We start from the raw sequence: 26389 nt of genomic DNA on the forward strand, positions 1-26389 counted from the left end.
AATTCTGTTCAGCCGTTCGGGCTGTAGCTCTGTCTAAAGGTCCTATGGAAAAATGCATGGGAAAAACGCGTTTTGGGACCCCCCTTTTATCTCAGCCCCCGCTTGACGAATCCCCCCGAGACTTTCAGGGTAGGAGCGGAGCGTAGCGCCCCACCTATTTTGAGAAATTCGCGAGGATTCATCGACCGGCGCCAAAGTTATTCAAAATAGAATGTTGCGGATTTCCTATGGAAAAGGGGTCCTAACTATAACTACCTACTGGCGACCGCCAGTAGGTAATATATATATATATATATACATACATACATACATACATACACACACACACACACACACACACACACATATATATATACCACAAACTAGACTCGAAGATACCTGAGCGCTTTACATAAGCACCAGTTGGGCTACAGATGGACACATTCATTTTTTGCTAGGCAAGGGGAGATTAAGTGATATGCCCAGAATCACAGGATATTGAGCGTCTCTGCCGAGACTCGAACCAGATTCCCTAGCTCCGAGGTCACCACTCTAGCCGTTAGGCCCCATCCTTTCCCATTTCACTGTTGTCGGTCATATAGGAACTTTGGGAACATGCCCATAGTCTTTTCATCACAACTGGCAGAGCATGGAAAGAGAGGACTATATTTGTTGTCTCTATAAGGTATTTACTAAAGTGCAGCAAACACAATAGATACTTTGTTTAAAGTGTTGCTTTTAGCCCTCCGTGCATTCCCCTGAAGCATTGCGAAGGTACAAAGTAGCTAATCAATTATTTTAGTTGAGCAGGGATTTCATATTCTTATCACAGGTGAGTGGCCATGTCACAAAAGGAGTATAAAAGATCACAGGTGTTTAGGAGTTGCATAATTCCATGCTGGTTAAGGGGGTCTCACTAACCTCTTTTATGAAAAAACCTTCCAAATAAAATTCAGTTGAGGAGATCTCATGGTGATTGAAACCTACATATCAGTGGAATGCAGCACGTTGTGGCTAGCTAAACAACCATAGCAATACTCCTCTCAGAAGGGGAATTGGTTGGTGCTTCAAACAGGGCATGAAGCACACAAATCGGAGTATGACCTAACTTCTTGGTAAGTACATCAAGAGTACCTTTACACTGAAGTATGTTACATCGGGAGTGCCTTTACTTTGCATATTAATATGTTTTTTATTAATCTAATTTTAGAAATGCATTTTAATTTTAGTTGTTTAAATACTAAACAATAATATTTTTGAATGTAGGTTAATAATGCTTTTAATGTAATTTTTTTTTTTAATGCAATATCATTTTAAACTTTGCATCTCTAAACCCAAGAACCCCTTTATACCCCTTGCACTATCCATCCCTTAACTCTAAAAAACATTTTCTATCCTTAACCACTACCATCTCTGAAGGCAAACTGTCTTACTATCCCCTATTCACTACCCATCTCTGAGCCCTAAGATCTCCTTTTAACACTATACATTGCCCGTCCCTGAATTCTAAAAACTCCTTCATATCCCTAAAAACTATACCCATAAACCCTAAACTCTTTAATATCCCTAAACATCCATCCCTGAATCCTATAAACTCCTACTACCCCTAAACACTACCCATCATTGAACCCTAAAATCTCCTCACTAAATGCTACCCATCCCTGAAACTTAAAAACTCTTTAATAATGTTATTCAATAGTCATACCTGATTTCTAAAAGCTTCTCACTTTCCCAAAACACTATCCCTGAATCCTAAAAACTCCTTACAATCCCTAAAAAAAGGTATAAAATTTAAGTCATACCCTTCATATCTTAATGTATATTTTTTAAAAGTACAATATGTTCAGAATCAAAAAATAATATTGCCCTTTTTAAATTATTTATGGACTAATTATCTTGTAATTATATATTTATTTAAAAGTACATTATTCTTTACATAATAATGTATTTTTAATTCAAAATACTATTACAAATTAATAATAGAACTTTCACAACATATATGTATTTGCATATGTGTATGTACATATATGTATATATTTTTTCCACTTACAACAATAATAAAGTAACTCACTTCCAAAATAAAGACCTATGAAGATTGGTGATACATCGCAGAGGTTACATCAGGAGTCTATGCAAGTGTAGAGCCAGTGATGTAAAGGAAACATACTGAAGCACATGGGCCTGACCTGCACTGTAAACCACATATGCAACATTAACAGGGTATTGCTTTTGCTCAGACCCTTTGAGTGCACATATGCACACAGTACATGGCCATTGCCATGCCTTGTGCACCCTATGCAGCCTGCACCGGTCATGGCCATGGCCTTTGATTATAACAAATAGAGGCTTTGGATATTCATGTATGTAAAGTGATCAGCTTATGGCTTTTAGACAGGTTATGCATGCAATACATACTGGAGCACTGGGTTTATAGAGTATAAAATGTCATTGGTGATGTCAAATTTGATGTTAGCAAAAAAGCATAAATTATGTCATTTTTGATTTCATCTTGGAAGGCACTCTAATAAACGCTTGTGGAGAAGCAAATGATAATCAAAAGGAACATAGCATTCCTAATCAATTATCTTCCACATACAGATATACTGCTTACAATTTTCTCTACAACACTTTTAAGTAATTTATTTATAAATAAGGAAATAAGGAAAAGCGCTCGTCATTGAATTAATAAATACTTTCCAGTGCTTGGACTACATTTTCATATAGAATAATACAACTTTTAAACATCGCTCACAGGCCATATACTATAAATCCTTAATAATGTTTCTGATCAATCCAATTGTGTCTGCCTTATAGCAAATTTCTTTTATTTGTACTATACAGTCAACATGGGTTTCGCAGCTGGAAAGCCGCTTCCTCTGAGATGTAAAGGTAACAACCAAAAACACAAAAAAAAATTTGAAAGAACCAATTTTTAAGGACCATATATGACCAATAGAAACATTCCATAACATATTTAATCTACTAACAATTTGCAACTACTTTATTTCACACTGGCATGTATAAAACATATACATTTTCACTATTTAATGATTCTTATGGGTATTTTACTTTTACATCATTATTTTACAAATCTTTACAAATCCTTGTACTTGCTAAGAGTTCCAACTTACATATATTAGAGTAATAACACAATCTGTATTATATTCATTCACAATAATGCAATTTAATTTGCATCTACAACTAAGAGAATAAAGGTCAGAATATCTAGCCAAAATCTGTGGCACCTAAAGCTTTGGATGCATTTTGTGGGTTTTTCAGATTATTTGACTTCCATTTCAGAAAACCAGAGGACCAAATCGGTTAATTTGAACAAATTATACTTCTTGTTTTGATGTTAACGGAATAAAGTTCATCCCATGATGTGAATGAGCAACTAGTTATTTGCAGATCAACAAGTAAGTGATGGGAAACAAGTTGAAAAGTGGTTAGGCATGTCCAGATAAAGTGCTGGCAAGAAACAGATGATTGTCAGTTACAGCTGTTTCAGACAAATGAGGTACAATTTCTCGTAATCAGTTTGCCATTAAGAGCATAACAGCGACAACTTGATGTATGGAATAAAATTATCCTAATGTGTTTAAAGCTTAGTCAGTGGTGAGCAACTTCAAATTTGAATATATGAAAATGAAATAATTAAGGCAACTGTTAGCAGTAGAATTTGAAATCATATGCAACGATTGTGTCGGAGAGATATGGGTGGAAATGCAGGATTAATTTTTAGTGTGACTAAACGCACAATGGCGAAAGTACTTTAAATTAGGCAATAAAGTAATTGATGCCGACAGGTTTATTATATCCCTTTTCAAAAGATTATATTATCATGAGGGTTTAAAATACATAAAGTTCAACTAAAGGCTAATTTTTTTTTTTTTTTTAAGATTATACTATCTCTAATGTTCAAAATTCATGGCTGAACTCTTAATGATTACAACAATTTAAATAATAACATTGTAAAAGGTAAAGTACACAAATCAATCACGAAAGAGTGAAAAATGAGTACATTTTATAGAGTCTGATTAAAAGTGGATGCAAATATTAAACTAGATTAAATATATTGGGGAATGTTTATGTTAGTCATATATGGTTCTTAATAATCAGTTCTTTTAAATAAGGTTTCTTTTGTGCCTTTGATTCCCTTAAAGCCCTGAGGAAACAGTTTGCCAGCTTGAAACACAAGCTGGCTGTACCAAACAAAAAAAACTGAAAAATGCTGCAAAGTATATCCAATTGGATTGATTAAAACACGATTAGCGGCTCATGCTTTATTTCCTATGAGTGATGTTTAAAGCGTGTATTATTATACATAGGTAAGTCACGGGAAAGTTTTTATGAATTAGATGGAAAGTATGTTTCCTTTTTTTATGAAGAAATGAAGTAAAAGTGGTTCATTGAAAATTATCATCAAATAATCTCTATGTGGATGCCAATTCTTTTAAAATGCTATTTTCCTTTTGATTGATATTAACGTTTGCTTCCCCACAAATGTTTATTAGAGTGTTTGAATGTGTCAGCCAGATGGGATACTGGCTCCATGAGTTGAAGCAGTCCAGGACCCATGCTATCAGTGGATATCCATTGGGAGGGCAGGCTAGGATTGTATAGCTAACTATAAAGGGCAAATTCAGTGTGTTGTAAGCGTTTGATTATAACCATACCTTGAATGGAAGCTGAATTTGTGAGTTTTTTTTGTTCTTTTTTTAAAGTTGGCAAGAGAACTTGGTAAAATAACTTATCATCCCTCACCCAAAGGTTGTCAATGGAAGCCTTACATGCTGTAACGATTTACTTCCTTTGCTTCCCCAAGACCATATCATCTAAGCACAAGTTGCAGCCTTCAACAATGTCCTACAAGATGTACCAGAGCCTGCAGTAGCTAAATGGCATGTCCTGTGGCCATGGGCAGTGCTCACTACTCCCACCTCCAGCATGGTCCGCTGAAATATCATACAGGAGCTGTACACAAACAGTACCCCTGCCAGTATCAAAATGACGTGAATTTAGGTAATGCACTCTAGGAACCCGATTAAAGGCGTGACTTTGAGCCCTCATCACTGTGCTCTGTAGTCACAAAGCACTACTTGTGGGCAGGCCAAGCATGCAATGGGTACGCACACAGCCTTAGATGGCCAAGCACATAGTGAGCACACAGCATACTCTTACGTCAAGATCAGTGTGTAGTACTTCTGTCCTCTGTACTCGACTTTGGCCATGCTCTACTGTACTGCATACAATGCCATGCAATTACGTGCGCTTGGCATGATGGAACTGTATCTATGCTCACAATACAAGTGTACAGAGAAGTGACTTCAGCAATGATCTGTATTCAGATCTCATGTTCTCTATGTTCACTTTATACCCACTAATCCAAAATGAGGTCCAATGACCTCAAGAAGGATTTTGAGACACTCTTAGTATAAAAGGGCGGCCTAAAAGGGACATGAACCAGTCAGTGAGTTATGCTAATATTTTGCAAAAAGGAACAAGCTTTTTTTTCTTTAATAGCACCTCTTCAAGCCTCTGAGCTGTACTCTGGTGCTCAACAGAGAACCTGTGCTGAACCAGACCCCATGATGCATTAAAAAAATATGAGCTATTTTGAGGCCTGCGGACCTCAAAAACGCATCTCTAAGTGATTAATCAGATTTCAAGCTCAAGCTCAAAACTGGGTTCTTAAACTTAACTGCCTACACATCATATCCATTGACCTTGTTTGTATTGTTCTTTTTTAAACCACTGGTTGCATTTTCACAAAATCAAATTAGGACTGCAACTTTTAGTAAACGTTTAGTGTCAGTTCAATGGTTTTTATGTCTTGTCTACTAGATAGTGCAAGCTCTGGTATTGGAAAATATCTGTAGTCAGTTTACCAAGAAATTACTGTGGATTTACAGCTCTCCCATTACTTACTCATTTGCTTGCTTCTTATTATTAGATGTCTTTCCTTCTCCTTCTTGTGAGCACAGCAACTTTACCATCCTGCAGCTTTGTTGACTTGTATCCTTCGACAGCTCACTGATAGGGAACTACTTTTTTGAGCACTCCAAGAGAGTGTATAGTTTTTCCAGCTCTTTCTTGTGCGTGTCTCCCCTCTGTCCAATATCCGCTCCCTTCACTCAGTGTTACTGTCTCCCTTCTGTTGCAAGTCCTTCTCAGGTGGTTCTCCCCACCATACTTCTCTCCTTCTTACGCTCGGTGATGCTTTCTCAGTTGTGTGGTTCTCCCACGGCCTGTGTTGTTCCGTTCTCTCTTAGTGGTTTTACCCCTCGCCCCCCACCTACTCAAATTGTCGCTGGGCCCTCCATCTTCAAATGCACTTTTGAGCCATTTCCATTTAATTTTCTTTTTAATTTACGGATTTCAGATCATTAAATTAAAAAAGAAATATGGCTCTTGCGTCATTTTGTAGGCTTACGTTTGCATCATCATGCAGCTGCTCCATGGAAAACTTTTTTTTTTATTTTTGCTTTTTGTTTTGGCCTTGCTGCACAGTTTCTCACGGATGCTGTACAGAAAAAGAACCCACGGCCATTTAAATGGGAAATTGAAGGTTTGGGTCTCCCAATAACCTTTCATCCCATCAACCAGTCTGCTGTTAAGAATGAACCATTGAATGTTTTCTATTTTGACTGACTGTCAGTATTGTGGATGGTGTAATAAAATCACTGAAAAAACACAAATGATATTATAGTTAGGAGAACGAATGCAAACCAAAGAGATTCACAAGCTCTAGTTAGTTAAGAAATCATGCTTTCTTTTATCCAATGTAACAAACTGCATCAGACGTGACTTCACAAATGAAATCGATTACATCATTGATGGCCTTACAAAATACGTGCTAACCCTATAGTTTGTGGTTTGAGTGCACTTCAATTCTTGCACTCTAGCGATCTAACTAGCACCAAATGTCCCAGTTGTAAATGTTACCATTATCTACATACACCGAGGCACGCAATAGAAGTCACATGTCAACAGCAATATATTGAAGTATTTGTTTGTTACATTGTCCTTGCCGGGCTTGGATTTGTGTTGAACCTTTGATTGCAGAAGAGAGGCTTTTTGATTCGGAAGAAGGGGACTTCGAACAAAGTTTCATGTTGCAAGTGTCATCCATTTGGCCTTTTCTAAACTGTAGTGTCATTAACTTATCCCTCTAATAGGAGTGCCATCACTTTGCGAAGATGTTTGGTGGTCACATGAGCATATTGGGGGTTGGAGACACCCTCTGTACTGTTTCTAAGGCTTTCTCAAAATGTTAAATCTAGTAAAGTGCAGTTACCCAAACACTGAGAAGTATCTTAACAAGCCCAAAAACCCACACAATAGATGTTTTTGAAAAGTGCTCTAAGAGAAAGGAGACTCAAATCTGTTGTGCTAGCTGGATATACCCTATCACCCAGAAGTGTATGAGACTCAAATCTGTTGTGCTAGCAAGATATACCCGCTGCCTCATGGAACACTCATAGTGCTTGTTTTAGAATATTTTCTAATATAGGTTATGTACCGCAGTTATTTTCTATTTTCAAAATAAATTATGCATTTATTTTCTCGCATTGATGTGCAACATATTTCACCTTGCAAAACAAATAGAACATTTATTTGGGTAAGGCCAAACAGCGAGGCCTCTGAAATAGAAACACTTCTAATCTTTGTAAAGTACGCAATACAATTCTATATTATCAATTTAGTTTCATTAAAAATGTGTTCATTCATAGTGTTTTTACTTTATGTATTAGCTAATTTAAGCTACCTTTGAAGTCTAATGTTCTTTGCAGCTATACTTTGTAGTGTAAGACCATCTTTCTGCACTGCGTTCTACTAAAGTAATTTACTATTTCAAACTGTAAATTCTTATCACTAACTCTTAAAGTCTAAGGATTAGGATTTTCTTCGGGTGTGTTATCTAGCCCCAAGATTAATTTCTACTATTGTTAACATTACTATTTCTGTTGTAGTTGGAATTGGTGTCAGTTGTAAACAAAGTCTGTACATGTTTGATTTACTAACTGTGCAAGAAGAGTCCTCATTGCTGACGTAGCACAGTTCTGAACCTTTTAAAGGGTAGTTTGGCACTTTTGGGCAAACATTTCGGAGGAAAGATCGCTGCAACTTATTTTAAAAATTACCTTTAAGCTGCACTGGAAAAGACTGCAAGAATAAGGCGCAGTGTTCCATAAAAAATAATTGTTTTCTTTTGTGCTGTGTATAGTCATCACTTGTGACTACATAGTTGCCATCAACGAAAAACGTTGTGTGCAGTGTAGTTGAATCTTGTTCAGAGAAAGTATGAATATATTTTATTTGATTTATCTCAATTAGTAGTATTTACCCAAACCTTATAGAGTTGTTGCATTTAGAGAGATTTGAAAATAAATGCTGATTTGACTTTATACATGATTGAATTCTCGGTCTCTGATAGTTGCAGAAGTTGAAGAGCTGCATTAGTTCAGGACTGGGGCATAGTTGTAGACAGGGAGACTGAATGCTTCCCAGTTGGACGATTCCTCTCTCAAGCTCTGATGATTCTTCCCTCTAAAGAGCTAAGTGAGACTGTGTTGTGAAGGTCACTATCCGTGTGTCCAGGCTTTGCAGCTTCTAGCTAGAAGGTCCATACTTAATATGGAAAAGTGAAATATTAATTTTCAGGGTGCAAAGTGCTCATGAATGTAATGAGATGTCTGCCACCTCAGCCTCTTTATAAGATTTCTGGTGTTGACTTTGCAACATGATAGTGAAACTCTATGTGACACTGATACCTCCTGATCTTGACATTTTACATCAGATGATTCGCTTACAACTGGACACAATTCTCCGGATGATGCTAACAGACTTGGACAACTTATTCCAGAGAAGGCCCCCAGAATTGCACACCACACTCCAGGTGCGACCTCCAGAATTGACACAAAATTCTATGCAATACCTCCAGATTGCAATGTTCTACTCAAGAGGATTCAATAAGGACTTCACACAATACTCAGTGTGATGTTTCTAGTTCTGGACAGAACATTGCAGAGGAGGCAGACAGTACTGGACACAACACTCAGGGCGAGGCCTTCAGAACCAATACAAACCTCTACACTATACCTCCAGATCTGAACGTTACACTTCAGAGTATTGCCTCATAACTTCAGACAATACTCCATGTGATGCTTCTAGTTCAGGATACAACAAACCAGGGGAGGCCCACAGCATTGGACACAGTGGTCCGGGTGAGACCCCCCAGAATATAACGCTGCATTCCAGATGAAGCCTCCTCACCCAAACCCAATATGAGACCTTCGGAATTCACAACATGGCATCAGGGAGGACTCCATAACTGAGCACTAGGCATGGGCTAAAATTCCGCTCACGGAAATTGCGATAATTTGACATTTTTGCGTTCCGCAGAGCGTGAAAATGTAAAAATTTTCGCAATCCGCATCTTACCGGAATTTTTTTTCTTGCTTGCGCTGTAAAAAAATACATTCTCCGTGCGCGCGATCGCCTTACCTGAATCTCCACGTTCGCTGACAACTTTTCCCGATCCGGTCGCGTTCTCCACGAGATGTTGGATTGTTGGTAGCCATTTGCGCTGTCTCGCGAAAGTTCGCGCCCGCATTAACGTCATTCGTCGCGCGATCACGTCATTCGTCGCGGGATCACTTCTTTCGTCGCGGGATCACTTCTTTCGTCGCGGGATCACTTCTTTCTTCGCGGGATCACTTCTTTCTTCTCGCGTTCATACACCGCAAGAGTATGAGATGATTGAGATCTCGCGCCCGTGAGCAGCCGCATGGGTAAGTTGGCGAGCCGCGATCAAGCAGATAATACCACGAACGGGCGGGGAAAAAACCTCTGCGTCTTCGCGATATTTCCGCATTTGCGGAGATTTCTAACATTTTCGCGATATATTGCGAAAGTGAATTTTGCTAATTCCGCCCACCCCTACTGAGCACAATATTCATGCGAGACCTCATCAAAGTGTAATTTGGGGATAAACGGCAGATCAATAGCAAATGTACTGATCATGCAACAAAGTTTAAATCCTGATGAATGCGGTCTACATGCTTTTGCAATCTCCTGTAATTAGCACACTATCCGAACCCTAACTGGGATTAGTCTGAATTACTTTTGAACAATTTCACTCACTCAGGCACCTCACATACTGCATGGATGAGTAAAAACACATTGTTAAACAATGAGGTGCTGTACATTTCAAGTCGTGACAAGGCTGCAAGTGTTCTATTTACAAAGCAGAACAGGCCTTGCACTTCACGTTTCACTATACATGTCCTTCATATTTTTAGATCTTGTGGCTAGAAATTCTGGAACCATTTGGCAATGGTATTGCACCAGCAGCAAATGTTTGCAGTTCACATTTATTATCACTTTCACATGTCCTCAAAAAAATTTCAACTTTGCCATTAAGGAATTGAAAAGACAAAATGTGATCCATCTTTTCAAAGAATACATAAATAGAGTTTATAAATCCACTGACCAGTGAACGAGGCATCCCCCACCACGAAGACGGCAGTCGTGAATGAACTTGATGCATTTCTTAAAATGTTGTATCCTATGAGAAGGGAAACCTGATGTTATTCATTCGTGTGGTTTACTTGTATGACAACACCTTACCTGGAGTTATAAAAGGTTTGTGAAATTCAAAAAAATTCTATCCGTTTGATAATTTTAGTGAATCAAAGCTTTAACAGGCATGCACAAGCACTTCACCAAGTTTGTGAACTTTAAAAAAAGAAATTATCTTTCGAACACATGTTGGCGAGGTTTCCTGTAAGAGATCGGTTTGTAGGAAAAAATTTACCACAGGCACTGCTTTTGCTGGAATTCCATCTAAAGGCGGAGCTGTGCAAAAGGAAAACATTTTAAAATATTTTACTTCAAGAATTAACATTTTAAATCCCCCATATTGTTTTTTATCAAAAGAAAATTCACTCTGCTCTGGTGAACAAACCAAGTTTAATTTTAGATTAATTTTCAGACAAGATGTTCAAAATTTCATCACAATTCTGACTTTAGTTTTAGAGTTGATAACAATGACCCACAAGATCTATATAAATGTTTCCACAATCAATAAAAACAGAGCCACTAAGTGTAAGCCTATTGGTTTGGAAAAGGTTATTTTGTATATTTTTTTTTTTTTACTTTTACTGAAAGATCATTATTTGACTTAATTGTTGCAAAGACAGGTGTCGGGAGGAAATGGGGATACCGAATACAGATTTCCCCTCTGACCCCCATGTCATGGCCATGCAGGTACGGGACGAAGACGGTTGCTTTAAAACAGTTCGACATCAGGAGGAGGTGTGACTGACACCGGTGACGCCGCGCCTCAGGGACCTATCCGGAGAGAATAAATAACAGAGAAGGGTTTGAAAAATGCGGAATGCGAGGGCGCCCTCTTGTGTGTACGTAAAAGTTCAAATAGTTACAAAGTATGACGGTGCAACAGGCAGGGGGAAAAAACCCTGAACCCCCTAAATAGACGGGAGTCTGTAACAAATTAAAGGCAGGTGGCCACCTGCCTTTAACCTATCAGGAGAGGAAGAGGGGCGGAGAGAGGAGAGCATCAAGGAAGAAGACGCGGAGAAGTCATGGGAAGCGGCGCGAGGAGGGAGAACGCTGATGGCGGGCGGCCCCGAGACCCCTGCAGTAAGAGAGAGACCGGGAAGAGAAGCGGCCATCCTGCTTACTGAAGAAGACGTCGGCCACGACCGACACCACGCCATCGCCCGCCACCCCACAGGAGGAGGGTGGCTCGAACAGGTACAGGGACGCCTCCGGGGACTTTTGAACACACCGGGAGGGCAAACATAAACAAGGGCGGTCACTGCTCGAGGCTCTACTTGGAACCACCCTATATAGTTGCGGTGTCATATCCCTCACAATCTATCCTCCCTTACCCATGACTCCATGAGGAGAACCACAATCCTGACCCTTGGTTTCTTTGTTTTCTTTTCCTTCTTTCTCCGGCTTCCTCCCCCTGCAATTGAGGCGTTTGTCCAGATCCTCGAGGAGAACTCCAAAGCAAGAGTATCTACATAAAGAGACTGGAACAACGGGAAGTAACGAAGACTCCCTGTGCAGGCCCAGACATTGGACATTTGTTTTTCTTTTTCTTTCGGTTGAGCAGAGGGACATCCTAAGCTGTAGACAAATAAAACCCCTTTACGCACTCCCACAGAGCGTCTTTCTGTCATGTAAGGCTGCCCTGCCTTCGCTGATAGTGTGACAACAGGACTGGTAGATGGGGCAGGGAACAGCATCTCTGCGTATGTAATGAAAAGGTACAATCAAATATGAGGGTTGAAATCTCCAATTTACAGAAATATAAAAACAGTGTGTTTGTTGAATCAATCATCCAAATATCAAGACACAAAAAACATAACTTACATGAGTTGCTGTTCCTACTACGTTTTCTGCTGTGGAGTGACAAGCGCACAAAAATAGCGGGTGCACATGATTACTAAAAAGCTGATAATGCACGAAGTATATTACTCAATGTATCTTTCGGCAAAAATAGATGCCTACCATAGACCCAGGTCCCACATGTGTTTAATTTTTGTGCTCATCTTGGTCCTGGGGGTGCCCGGTCCCACCTTGACACTCCCGCTTGCCTCCTTCATTGAGGACAGCTCAAGGACCCCACTCCTGGCTGCCCCATCGGCTCCATCACAACCCGCACCTCACAATGTGTTTGCTTGAGCCAGCGGGTTTCTCTCCCTGCCCGCTCCTGTAGGCAGGGTGCATTCTTCTGCAGTGACCGCCCTGCTCCCTCCAGACATGGGCACGGGTGCAAAGCCACTGGCATTGGGGGGGGGGGGGTGACAGCACTTCCCCGTTCTCCTTTTGCTTCAAGGGATGGGATCCCTAGGCCACCCAAGAGTCCGGGGGGCATGCACGCCCCTTGTCTGACAAAATTAAATAAATCCTGCATAACCCATGAGCACTGGCCCATCCCGGGGGTATTATTTGGAGAGTCAGCAGAGCACATGCGTTCCATTGTCAGAGAAAGGACAAAGGTTGCCAAACTTTAAAATGCCATAACTCTGGCCCAGTTGGGATAATTTTGATGATCTTGGGCTCATTGTACTCCTGGTGGTGAGCTCTAGCCACCAGGGGCGTTTGCAGCAGATCTCCTCACCTCCAAAGCGGTGCAGTCCTCAGCGAGCTGGTACTCAAGGCTCCCTGTGCAAGCCTTCCTCCTGGTCTTGGTTTCTGGGGGCAAAAGTCCAGGGCTTTTCCCCAACTGGTTCTCAGTGGGTTTCAGGGGGTTAGCCTCACTGGCCCTTGGGAAGACACAGTAATCCAATGGTCAACTGGGCAGTGTCCTTAGTCCTTTCTGGGCATCATGAGGTTCTTCCTTCCAGTTATCCATGGCAGTCCCAGGCTCAGTGAAGTGCATCAAAATCACCAGGCAAGAGAGAGTCCCTCCTTGTGCAACAGTTTTAAAGGGGAGGATAGGTTCTAGAAGCTATGGACCCTGGCCAATTTTTTGGGTGCCATGTCACGTCTCCACCCCTGTCCCAACTCTCCTGAACAGCATGCGGGGACTGTTCAAAATGTTGTCATCCATTAGTCAATGGTCACATCTGCTCCTGGGGTCTCAGCTTCGACCCTCGCTGACACCACAGCCAGGGTCTTGCACACCAAAAGTTCAAAGACAGCCTCCTCCAGGGCTGCCTCCTGTTCAGTGGACACATCGCTATGCAATGATGCCTATGGAATTTTACCATATGAAACACTCATGACAAATGAGTTTCTCCTTGAAACCACATATATTCATTTTGAGCATGTTCTTTTGGGAATAATATGTCCTCACTTTTTTCCAAAATCATTTTTTAATTACAATGACTGGATATTACCCTATCTTAAATGCCACTCATTTAAACATCCCTTCAAACAATAGCTCTCTTCAAACTCAATAGGGCCTTACGCCTTTAATTTGGACGGGACCCATGCCGCTCTGATAATGTGGCCACTTCATACACCTTGGGCTTTAAATAAGCATTATTCTCGGCATTGCGCCACCAGGCCTTGATTCATACGGTCTGTGTGCACTCCGAACAACAGTGAGCATTACATATCAGCAGTCACAGACAACTGCTGCAATGACTTTTCACAAACGTTCCATTACACCTTTCTTTTCTTTATAGTAATACCAATCTAATTGACATTTATGCTTGGCCATATGGGTGAGTTTTCCCCATGCTTTTTTGAGTTGTTGGAATTATTTTAAACCATTTTACATTGTATTTAATTACCGTTCTTTCTCTACACATTTAGATGTATGATTATTAATCTATTTACACTGCCACTCATTTCTCGAGGGCTCTTCAGACTGAGATTGCTGAATGCCACACGAAAGAAGTTAGTGCCGCGTATTATTTATTTTGACTTTGTCCTATTTCACCATCATGTATAATTCAAAGTCGACAGCATTCCAAACTATGTTAGCCATTATCATAGAAGGCAGTGCTGCCTTTTTTCTGACTTTGATATCCAAAGTTGCTTTCAGGAGATTGCTGCCACATTTTGTTGTAGATCTGTACTGCAGGATGGTTATTTATGAGCCACAGAAGTAAGTTTGAACTATAGCCCTGCGCATAATAGTTACCTTTTCTGCACTTGTCTAACTTAGTTAACTTAGGGCCTGAATTGTATCTTGAGCGATCTACTGTTGTCACTATTTAGATGTGTGCTGGCTGAACTGCCATTCACGTAGACAGAGTGTTTCCTGTCGCTTAAATGGTTCACCACTGTTGACGAGGCAAACTCCTCTGCTGGCTAACAATACTCTGTTGCCATCAGGGTGGCAGGATTGCACCAAGCAGATTTAGATTTCACAGTTGTGCTGGTGGTGTTCTAGCGGCGGGTGGCCAACAGAATGATTCAGTCATGGGACGCGGTCAACATATCTCTGTGGCTGTAGGAGGGATGCTAGCATCACACACCTGATGTGTTTTGCCCAATTGTTTGCACCTGCATACCCGCTGTGAAACACTACATTTCAGACTATGATATTTTGCCATTCCAGCATAGCACAACATTTTCCTGGAGAAGTTGTGTGTGAGCATTCTGGGAATTTTTTTTTGCTCCCTCCGTTTCTTGTGCATTTTGCATTTTATTGTCTTTTACTTGTGGGTTTACAAATTCATTTAATCTAATTACATTGTAATGGCAGAGAGAAGAAATCACCATTTTACAGAGAGACAATGGCCAGCCTTGGTGGATGAAATTATTAAAGAAGATCCACCATTGTTTGGAGCCCAAGTCATATCTCAGAAAAGGCAAATGTAGGCCACAAAGAATATAAGTCTCTCTTCATATTTGCAAATCCTCATTTTGTGGAAACTGGATTAAGCTGTTTATGCGTCTCATCACTGAAGAAAGAACTTCTTATAACACAACACTGAATCTTGGTTGTGACATTCCACCAGATACTGACACATGGCAGCACTTCAGTTTGTGGCCATAGGCTCATTCCAATACAATGAGTTTGACAATTAGTGTAATAGATGTGGGATTTCCATTGTCTGGCTCCAGCTGATGACATAATACCAGTATAGTTTGCCTATTCAATCAGAATTTTTTTATAACATCCTGTTCTTCCATGGTGCCAAGATCGAGAAATGGTTGGAAAACTTAAGGCTGTCATCTCCTCACATTCCCTGGATTCATATGTCTGTACTGGAAAATTTTCAACATTTTAAAACATTTACAAACTTATTTTCGATAAATAACACAAATGGCATGTGTTGCTAAAAAACATACATGGTTTCTCAACATAATTTAACATAACATGTAATAGACATTTTTTCTTAACAACCATTTTTTATCCGTCTATTTTTAAAAAAGCGATTGTGTAAATAATACACTATCGCTTTTTTAAAAATAGACGGATAAAACATTTTATTTGTTAAGAAAAAATATCAACATTACATGTTGTGTTAAATTATGTTAAGAACCCAAATATTTTAATTGTATTATTTACACATTCACTTTTTTTTCCCAAGAAAATACCTTCAAAGTAAGTGTACACAATAATGAGCAACTATTGCATTAAGCCACAGTAATGCATTACATATAAATTATATTTTTAAATTAATGAGTGATATTAGCACTTTGTATATGTAAACAAACTACCCACCATTTTGACTGGTGGCGATGCACTAAACATTCACACACCATTTGACCATCTAAAATGATGGGTGCCTCACTTTGCTGTCAGGACATTTCGAATTAGACAGCTTTGGCGGTAGTTGACTGGGTAGTGAGTGGGAAACTTCACAACAGAGACAGCCATAGGCTAACATGTGTGAAAGCATTGTACGAAAGCCTAAGGCTGTGTCAGTCTCTGTTGACAATCGCGTACAACATGTACATGTATGCAGCGTTTAGAAAAAAATCTCACTTGCCTCCTAACACTGCAGCCAACAACACCTCCTCAACTTTCACTGCTGTTTCCGGCCTCTGGGAGCCACAGTGCCAGGAAGAGCAGGGGACAGGGCCCCAGCCTTCTAACCAGGGAAACCAGAGTTGCTGGCAAAGAAGGCCTTGTCCCTGTGTAGCAAGCTCTGTGTGTCACCAGAGGTACAGGTACATGTTTAAAATGTATTTGTACATCTGTTTGTTTTTTTTATAACAGGTTAGAATGTCCCTTGGAGTTCCTGAGTGAAGTGTAGTGATTGAAGTGAAGTGTCATTTATTTTATACATTACATATAATAATAATGGTGTGAATTTTAAAGCATGTTACGATTAGAGAATGCAACAACATTTGTATGTGCTGTGTGTTTTAAGCCATACATTTTATTTGGTGTGTATACTGAGATATTTCTATGTATATGTATGAATTTCATGTGAAATGTAGAAATTTCACATCATATAAAATTATAAAACACATTTTCTTTACAAATATATATCTCCAAGTGCCCCAGAACTTCAGAGACGCCACTCCACGAGCGATAGTTTTCACAAATTTTATTGAAGAAGCCACCAATACAGATATATATATATATATATATATATATATATATATATATATTTTTTTTTTTTTTTTTTTTTTTTTTTTTACCTACTGGCGGTTGCCAGTAGGTAGCTATAGTTAGGACCTATTATCCATAGGAAACCCGCAACATTCTATTTGGAATAACTTTGGCGCCGGTTGACGAATCTGCACGAAATTTTCAAAACTCGTGGTCTGGTCCACTCCTATTCTGAAAGTCTCGGGGTGATTCGTCAAGCAGGTTAGGAGAAAAAAGGGGGTCCCAAAACGTGTTTCCCCCATGCAATTTTCCATAGGGACCGTTAGTCGCAGCTACAGCCCAAACTGCTGAACGGAATTACACCAAATTTGGCAGAAAGGTAGACCTTGGTTCACACTCGTGCCTTTTGCTTCAATGGTGTAAATCCGTTCAGTAGTTCCTGAGAAAATCAAAAGTAAAATCATAGATATATCTATGGGCGCGGTGGATCCGCACACCCTGCCGAGCACGAGCTGTATGCTAATTGGCTGTCAACACTCCAAATCAGGAAGTGTTGGCAGCCATCCTGTGCCTCGATAAGCCCGAGGCACAAAACCTAATAAACTCACAAAACGCGAAAAGGGGGCAGGGTAGAAACACCCTGACCCCCTAGGCCTGGTCAGGGGGTCCCACAAAGACCCCCAAGGCCCTGTGGCGCGTTTTAAGTTGGGGAATTAATTTGATTTCAATACTGAGGGTCCCTGAGGGCCAAATAGTCCAACAGGTATCTCCAGTATGCGCCAGGGAGCTGCGTTGCAGACCGGTGTTGAGGCCACGCCCCTTTTTACACCTCTCTGCAACGCAGCTCTGTGGCGCTTTTCTGGATGTACCTAGTGGGCTAGTTGGACTCTAGGGACCCTTAGGATTGAAGGGGAATAATTTCCCCAACTTAAAACGCGCCACAGGGTGTGTTTGCACAGTGGTGAAGGGAGGGGATGGTGTAGGAAAGTGGCTCTATATATACTGGACCGAAGTAAAATCAGCCGAACTACGAATTCTGATTTACTCACCTGTTATCAGGAGAGACCTTAGTGCTGCATCTTTGAGCCCAGTACTGATCCTGAAAAGTAATTCTTACTGTACTTACCAGTAACTTCAATTTCCTTCCATAGGCTAACAATAACTGGTTTCACTTGGAAATTCTTCTAAGTGTGGAGTTTTGAAACTTTAAAATATTCACCTAAAATCATCTGAACGACGAATTCCGATTTACTCACCTGTTATCAGGAGAGAACCCAGTGCTGCATCTTTTAGCCCTGCACGGACCCTGGAAAGTAATTCTAACCGTATTTACCAGTAACTTGTATTTCCTTCCAGAGGAATCCATTGTCTGGTTTTCACCAGGAAAGTTTCTAAGTGTCAACTTTTAAAATACAATAATATTCCTTAAAAATTACTAGTGTAACCAAAACGCTTTTACCCAACTGTTTACAGGAGATGTCCAAGGACTGAATCTAGGATCCGGTCCTGTGGTTAGAAAAGTAATCCATAAAGTAACTAATTGCATTTAACTAGAAATTCCCATTGAGCTCAATGTTGCATTGGGTTTGAAATTGTGTTGCCCATTGCAACAATTGTAACTACTGTACTTAAAAATCTATTGCCTATTTGTAAAGTATTTAAACTAAAGTACATCATTCTGAGAAAGTATATTTTGTAATGTAATGTATAATGTAATTTAAAAAATAAAATATCTAAAAATAAATAGTTTAAAAATGTAGTAAATCAGTATCAAAAAAATAAATATAACAATTAATACATTTAAAAATTGTCATTTACAAAACCTTTGAAATTCACTGAAAAAAACCATAGGTTTCAGACATGTTATAGTTGGGAATTAGCTTTTAAAAAACCTTAGAAATTCACTGAAAAAAACATAGGTTTCAGACATGTTATAGTTAGGAATTAGCATTTAAAAAACCTTAGAAATTCACTGAAAAAAACATAGGTTTCAGGGGCGTTATAGGTAGCTGGACATTTCACTCGTACAAAACCATTGAAATTCCCCTGTTATATTTAGTTCACCTAACTATAACTTGCGCACCCGCAATGCACTGCTGATGACATCACATTATACATCACTCATGACATGGTCAGTGACGGATGTATGACGTTACAACGCATGCTGTTACAACGCATGCTGTTACAACAAAAGTTTTACAACGCGAGTGCATTGACAACGCAGGACATTACAACGCAAGTCTTTATATCGACTTGCACTAGATGGCGTGCTAACATTAAAAAAGTGTAATTTACTATTCCAACTCCAGTCCACGTAACAGTAGGGAAGGTGTTGGGATAGTAAACTACACTATTTTTAATGTTAGCACGCCATCTAGTGCAAGTCGATGTAAAGACTTGCGTTGTAATGTCCTGCGTTGTCAATGCACTCGCGTTGTAACAGTTTCGTTGTAATGGTAGTGCGTTGTAAAAGTTGCGCTGTAAAGGTTGTTCCCCGTCAGTGACATCACTCATGACATCACTGATGACATCTCAAATGACATCACTGATGACATCATTCTTGAGATAGAGTGGCAGACCTCCTCTCACCCTAACATAACCTTCAAAAGTAGAAACTAACATTTTCTAAACAATGGTCATACCAATACCAGTTACAACAACCTATTCAGTAATTCTAAGAACTACATACACATCCACTCATACACCAACAGTCCTATATAGTCACTCATACATGTACTCACTCATCATATGTACTCATACACCTATACATCCTGTTACACACCGCCACTCATCCATAGAGTTACTCACACACAGTCACTCATGCTAATAAAGATTCAAACTTCCATTTACTTACATATACAGTTATACACACACCAGCACACTTACTTCTACAGAAAGTTACACATACTTACTCTTTTTAAAAAATCACTTAAAGAAACACATACTTATTCATACAGGAACTCTTCCAATCTCTCACTCTCACATACACTCACTTATATACAGCAATACTCACATATACTAGTTTAAAACATATGTAGTTACTTATAAAGACACTATTGAGACAGTCAATCACTCACTAACACACCCATACACACACTCATCCACCCATACAGTCCTGCACACATACTGACTTCAACACATACAACCAGTGACATACTCATTCATGCATCTATGCACTAAGTAATACCCTCCACTGAACCATACACACACTCAGACTGATACTCGAAAAACCAAGTAATAACCCATATAGACACTCATGTAGCTACTCACCAACCCATGCAGTCACTTATACACAAAGTGAGAGACTGATACAGATATTTACATATTTAAACATTACTCAGTAACCCATGTATTCACACTTAGTCTGTTATACAATCAATTGTACAAAAAAAAAAAGAAAATCATCCATTTAGACACATATACCCATTGGTTCTTCCATCGACCTTGAGATCTACATATATATAAAAAACAAAAAAAAAAATCAGAAAGACACACATTCAATGGATGATGTCATCAGTGATGTCATTTGAGAGGTCATCAGTGATGTCATGAGTGATGTCACTGACCATGTCATGAGTGATGTAATATGTGACATCAGCAGTACATTGCGGGTACGCGAGTTATAGTTAGCTGAACTAACTAGAACATGGGAATTTCAATGGTTTTGTACGAGTGAAATGTCCAGCTAACTACAACGCCCCTAAAACCTATGTTTTTTTCAGTGAATATATATATATATATATATATATATATGGAATAAACAAAGTGCCCTTGAGCTTTCGGGAGGGCACACGCTGCAAAGTCTACCATCCGGTCTGCAATTGTAGCTCCCCACATTGACCCTCGGTTATCCATTGTGCCTGACGCGTTTCGATGCCTTGAGCATCTCATCAGAGGCTTGCTTATTACTTGGACAGTGGAATCGGCCCTCTTTTATTTCCGTTATCTGCATGCATGTGATCGTTATCTTCCCTGAGTGGGCATGCACTTTATTAGGCATATTCTATTGCATGCTGGGAACTTGAGTTCTTTAGTTTGAAAACTCAAGTTCGTAAAAGAGCCACAACGTCTCCCCTGAGTGGGTTTCCACTGGAAGTGTCATTAAAAGCAATTGAATAGTCCTAAGTAGGATTCAGGACGCTGTGGAGAGTTAATTAAATCGGACTTAGCAGCGCTGACTTGCCGTAGATCAGTTCGATGGCACAGCTTCTCTTTTACACATCGTAGAGACGGTGCTCCTCCCATGCTGGTGCTTCCTGTTTTGAATGCAGTCGCCCCTGAGGAAGAAGTCAAACAGACTTTGAAACGCGTTGGGCATCGAAACTTTGTCTGGTGCGAAGTAGCTGGCCGCCAATGCTAATAAAATTATCAACAGCAGACGAGTGCATCTGGGCATGCTTGGGCACTTTGTTTATTAATCTACTACGCGGCAGTCCTGCCGCGCCAGATTGCACCATCTCAGCAAGAGAAGAGAGGCTGCGAGGGAAACAATTCCCGTTCGTCATGGCGCTACTGTTGCGGCACAAACAGGACCAGCAATCAATCCAGAGCCTTACATAGGTATATTTCTACTCCTGCCATGAAACTGATGGAACCCACTGAGGGTAACTACTTCTTCCAGCGTGCACCTGGGCACTAAGCCACACCCACTTAGGGCGGGACAATATTAAATTGCATGCTGGTGCTTCCTGTTGTTTTGAATGCAGTCGCCCCTGAGGAAGAAGTCAAACAGACTTTGAAACGCGTTGGGCATCGAAACTTTGTCTGGTGCGAAGTAGCTGGCCGCCAATGCTAATAAAATTATCAACAGCAGACGAGTGCATCTGGGCATGCTTGGGCACTTTGTTTATTAATATATATATATATATATATATATATACACATACATACATACTCACACACACACTTTTTTTACATACTAAATAAAAATGATGTTTGCTATGTGTATTATCCCACAAATCACTCAGCCTAGATCAGGTGTCGCCAACCACTCGATTGGAAGCCACAAGTAGTTCCCAGACACTTTCAGAGTAGATCACAGCCTTGAGTTCATTTCCAACTGGGCACAAGGTCTTATTTTCATTTCAATGTTAAGAGAAGGCTGTGTTCGACATCATGATCATCAGGCTGCAGATAGCAAGGGCAGTGAGCAGTGCTCAGTCAGATTCATGGGAGGTGAACAACTGAGGTATAGGATTCTTAAAAAATTATTCCTTGCCAACTCTCAAAATTGGAGTTGCAAACAAAATGATGCTTCAGAATGCTTTTAAATGGACGCAAACTAAAATGGAGAGTTACCTTAATTATTGAGTTAACACTTCATGTACGTTTTCTCCGATTTCAAAGTGTTGCACTTACAAACAGCAGGCCCCTTCCACCCAGTGGGCAGTAAAGACTGTGCCATAAATATATTGGAAAAATAGAGCCTTTTACGTGAGAGAAATTTAAAGTGCAGAAACATTTTCCATGATATGAAGTATTTGGTAGAATATTTATCTGCACTTTTAATTTCTCCAAATTAAAACGAACATACAATTGTATGTTTGTGTAATTCATGTTATCGTACAACATATGGCAAAAGGTATACCCTGTGCTGCAAGTGGATATGACTTAGGCTCTGAGACACCTGTACAATTATATTCCCTTCATACGCACACATGTTCATACATCCCCAAAGACCATGCTCTCACTGACACATATGGCACCCCTTTCCTAGTACCCTCAGTCATAGTATTTAGTTCAAACCATAGTATCTAGCTCTATGGACATTAGGTTTCAAGTCGATATAGCTGGGCGTGGGGGTGTCGGTTTACAATGCTCAAGTTGTTTAGCTTTCAGTATTTCACAATGATGTTCACTGATCAGAAGTAGCTCTCATTACAGAACATATTGACACCCCCTGTCCTAAATGATGTCACTTGTCTGGAGTAGTGAATTGTAAACATAGTGAGGGTAGTCAACAGTTTACAACAAAAGTATTATTTATTGTCTTATTATGGTTGAATGAAAAAAAAATATATTGTATAGTAACTTTAGACTATTGCTTGTGATTGATGTAGCAAAATTGTGTTACATCAATACAAACAAAAAGTCACAAAGCAGTTCTTTTTTTCATTTCTCATATCCATACAGGTCAATGCCCATCAGAAGATGATTATTTGGAAGGCCATCGCAGAGAAGGTAAGGATACTAGGGGTCTACAAGGAGCACAGCATTCATTATCGAAAGAGGTGGAAGGACCTACAACGCTAGACAAGGAAGTGATCAGAAGTCCAGCTTGGCCAGTCCTCCCTATATGGGAAGAAGGTGCAACACACCCTGACCCCCTATTGGCCCAAATTCTTGCAGCATCCGATCCAGAGCTTGATGGTCAGTTGAGAGCCCAACAGCAGCATCAAGGGGGTAAGTTCTGGTTTGTATTTTGTGTTACGGCAACAAATTTTGCCATCAACACGTCCATCGCACAAGAAGTGTTCTTGAAGATGTAAGTTTTGCACAAGGTGTATGATGATGTGTTTTGCATATGAATTTGTGGAAAAGGATACCTCCTGTTTTCTGTTCACTACCGAAAGACTGGTTTGAGCAGACACATGCCTGTCTAAACAACAAATATAAATCAGGTTATTTGATGTTATTTAGAACAGATGTACCAAACAGGCCTCTAGTCGGTACTGTGTCAGGTGTGATTCTCCACTATTCTGAATGATGTAACGTTACCCCTATTACAGGTGACATAGAATAAAATGCAATTATGATACAGTGGATGTTCCAAACGTCACATTGGTAAGTTGGTTTAAGACACAACAAAAGTAAGCATGTGAGCCAAAATTACTAGAAAAAACGATTCAATGGCTACATTTGTGATTCGCAACACATCTCAAATGTGATTTGATTCAAAAATATTATTTCATTCAAGCTAAAAAATAATGTCTTACTCCTTCACAAATGTGCATGTAAGGAGCAAGATGGCGTCTGCCAGGTCGGACGAGTGAGCAACAAACTCCTGGCTTCCCTCTATCTCGAACATTAGCGATACGGTGACCCACCGGTGGTGCCTGCGACACAAGGGCATACGCGATGGGAGGCAAAACTTCTGTTTACCAGCGGCTCTGGAGTAAAGAGCTGCCATAGCTTCGATACACGGCTTGTTGTGGTTGGAGCTGGCTTTGGCGTGGGGTGTGTTATGTTTAGTCCAGCCTGTGTCTTCATCACGCCGCCTCAGCATGCCTCCGAAGTCGGCCAGAGGAGGGAAGACTCGAGCAGCCTCAGATGCTGCTGTAACAAACAGAGGCAGCAGTACCAGGATCGCCACACACCGCATGGTGCTGGAGGGAGCAGCAGCGAGTATGGATAACTCTCTACAAGGAGGTGAGCAAGGAGGTGGTAGGAAAAAAGTCCACACAATATTTTTGGCAGGGAGTAAAAAGAAACTCACAGCTCTATAGGATCCTATGTTGGGGGCTGCAAAATCTACGGACGAGACATTAGGAAATCCAGATCCCGCTGGAAGGTGCCCAGGAGGAGTTGGTTTCTGTGGAACATTCCAATAAGAGCAAACCTGGACTTATACAGAATATTGATGAGAGTGGGGACAATGCTCTTAAGCTGGGGGCAATGGCAGAACATAATCCAGAATCTTTATCCATACATGAGGGAGTCGTTAAAGCAAAAACTGCAGAATGCGGTGTTTCTATGCTACCTGCCGCGGATGGAATTCCGGATGTGGGCGACCTTGGAATGGCATGTGGTGGCGTAGGAAAGGAGAGTGATTCAGAGGAGAATTTTTTTTCCCATGTCAAACCCCTTGGACAGTTCGCATGATAAAGGCATGTCCGGCTCTAAAATACAGTCTCATGAGGGGTCAATTTTGAGTGCTGGAAGCGAGCAAAGTAGTATAGACCTGGAGCAAGATAATTCTGATCTACTGACGGTGCGAAAAAAAACTGGCATCTAAGGAAAAGGTGCGGCAATCAGAAGAAGCTAATTCTTTGCTGTGGGACTAGTCGTCCTCACTACAGATGTCATTATGAAGGAGTAAAATCTACTAGCCACGCGGTAGCAAGTTCGTTTGAAAATCCTGATTAAATCTCGCTGGCAGCAATCTATCAAAGTATTTTAGATCACAGAGTGGAGACCCGAACAGAGAGCCAAAAAACACATACTGCTTGTCGGAAACTACAGAACACTGTCAGGAGGATTGCCAAAGCTTGTACTGAATTTACGGAAAGAATGAACGAAGCAGAAGCACGAATAGCTACTCTTGAGGCGGCCCAAAAGTCGGTTACAGAAGCAATTCGTGCACACAAGGACGACACTCAGTTAAAGCTTGTCGATTTAGGAGAACAGACTATGACTTAATAACTTGAGAATACTAGGTGTTTGAGGGAGTTGAGGGTCAGGATGTTCGGAAATTTGTGGTGGAATTGTTCACGGAGGAATTTCCCCAGCTCTCGATGTGGAACTGGGCTAGTGAAATTCAAAGGGCACATCAGTTTTCCATTAAACAACAACCAGCCAAAGTGGGACAACTTGCCTCCAGGCCAAGGGCGATCTTGATATGTATGAACAATTTCCTTGTGCGTCAGGCTGTATATGATTTAGCATGGCCAGATGGTGAGAGGGCAGGGAAGGGCACTACATTTTTTGTTAGGCCTGACTTTTGCCATCATACAGTGGAAAAAAGGCAGCAACTTCGCCAATTAATCTCTCCATTTCAAGACAAGGGGGTGAAGCCTTTTGCTACATTAAAAATAATCTAGAAGAAGCAAACCTGGTTTTTCACTCTAGAGGGGCAAGCTAAAGAATACCTCCAATCAATCTAAGTACAATCTACAGTGGGGGCATTACTATAGTAGGTGGGCTCAGATGTGTATGGGCTGGCTAAATATTCGGGACAATGATGGATTGACCATGTAATCATATTTTGGTGTATCGTCTGTGCGTTTTGGAGCTTCCTATGAGGGAGACATGTAAGAGACACCGTAGCGGGGTGTCAAATGATATGGAAATGTCTCTTAATGTCTCTAAATGGTTTTTTGGTTCTTGCTATTCTTCTGTTCCGCGAGACAAGATTGGGAGGGAGGGCACGCACAGAGTAGTAAGGAAGCTCCCCATAGCAAGGACCATAGGTCCTATTGCCCGGTTATCGGGAAAGGAGGGGGGGGGTTAGGGGAGGGGGGAGGTCATTGTGGTTGGGGTGTGTGGGGGTGCTCTAGGTGTGGGGTTGGGGTCCAAAAAAAAAAAAAAAAAAAAAAAATAAATCAATCCATAACAAAGGAAACAGGGCTATATAAAGCAATGAAATGTATTTGGACACACATTGTAGCAAGGTATGGGGTAAGACAATAGCTTTCGGGCTACGCATATGTTCTTTTAATGTTTGTGGTCTGAACATTAGTGGTAAAAAAA

The 26389-nt window shown here is 40.4% G+C and overlaps 1 protein-coding gene across 2 annotated transcripts in view; it reads right to left on the minus strand.

The window, feature by feature from the left end:
• The window catches only part of LOC146776484 (dual specificity protein phosphatase 22-A-like), a 230473-nt gene that overhangs the window by 49929 nt on the left and 154155 nt on the right, over positions 1-26389 (minus strand). For both annotated transcript variants that reach the window (XM_085637606.1, XM_085637605.1), the window contains exon 5: positions 10475-10549. In XM_085637606.1, the coding sequence (XP_085493732.1) occupies positions 10475-10549 (75 nt within the window). The remainder of the gene's footprint in view (positions 1-10474; positions 10550-26389) is intronic.

Source organism: Triturus cristatus, chromosome 12 (assembly GCF_964204655.1).
Source record: "Triturus cristatus chromosome 12, aTriCri1.1, whole genome shotgun sequence".
In the NCBI taxonomy this organism is placed as follows: Eukaryota; Metazoa; Chordata; class Amphibia; order Caudata; family Salamandridae; genus Triturus; species Triturus cristatus.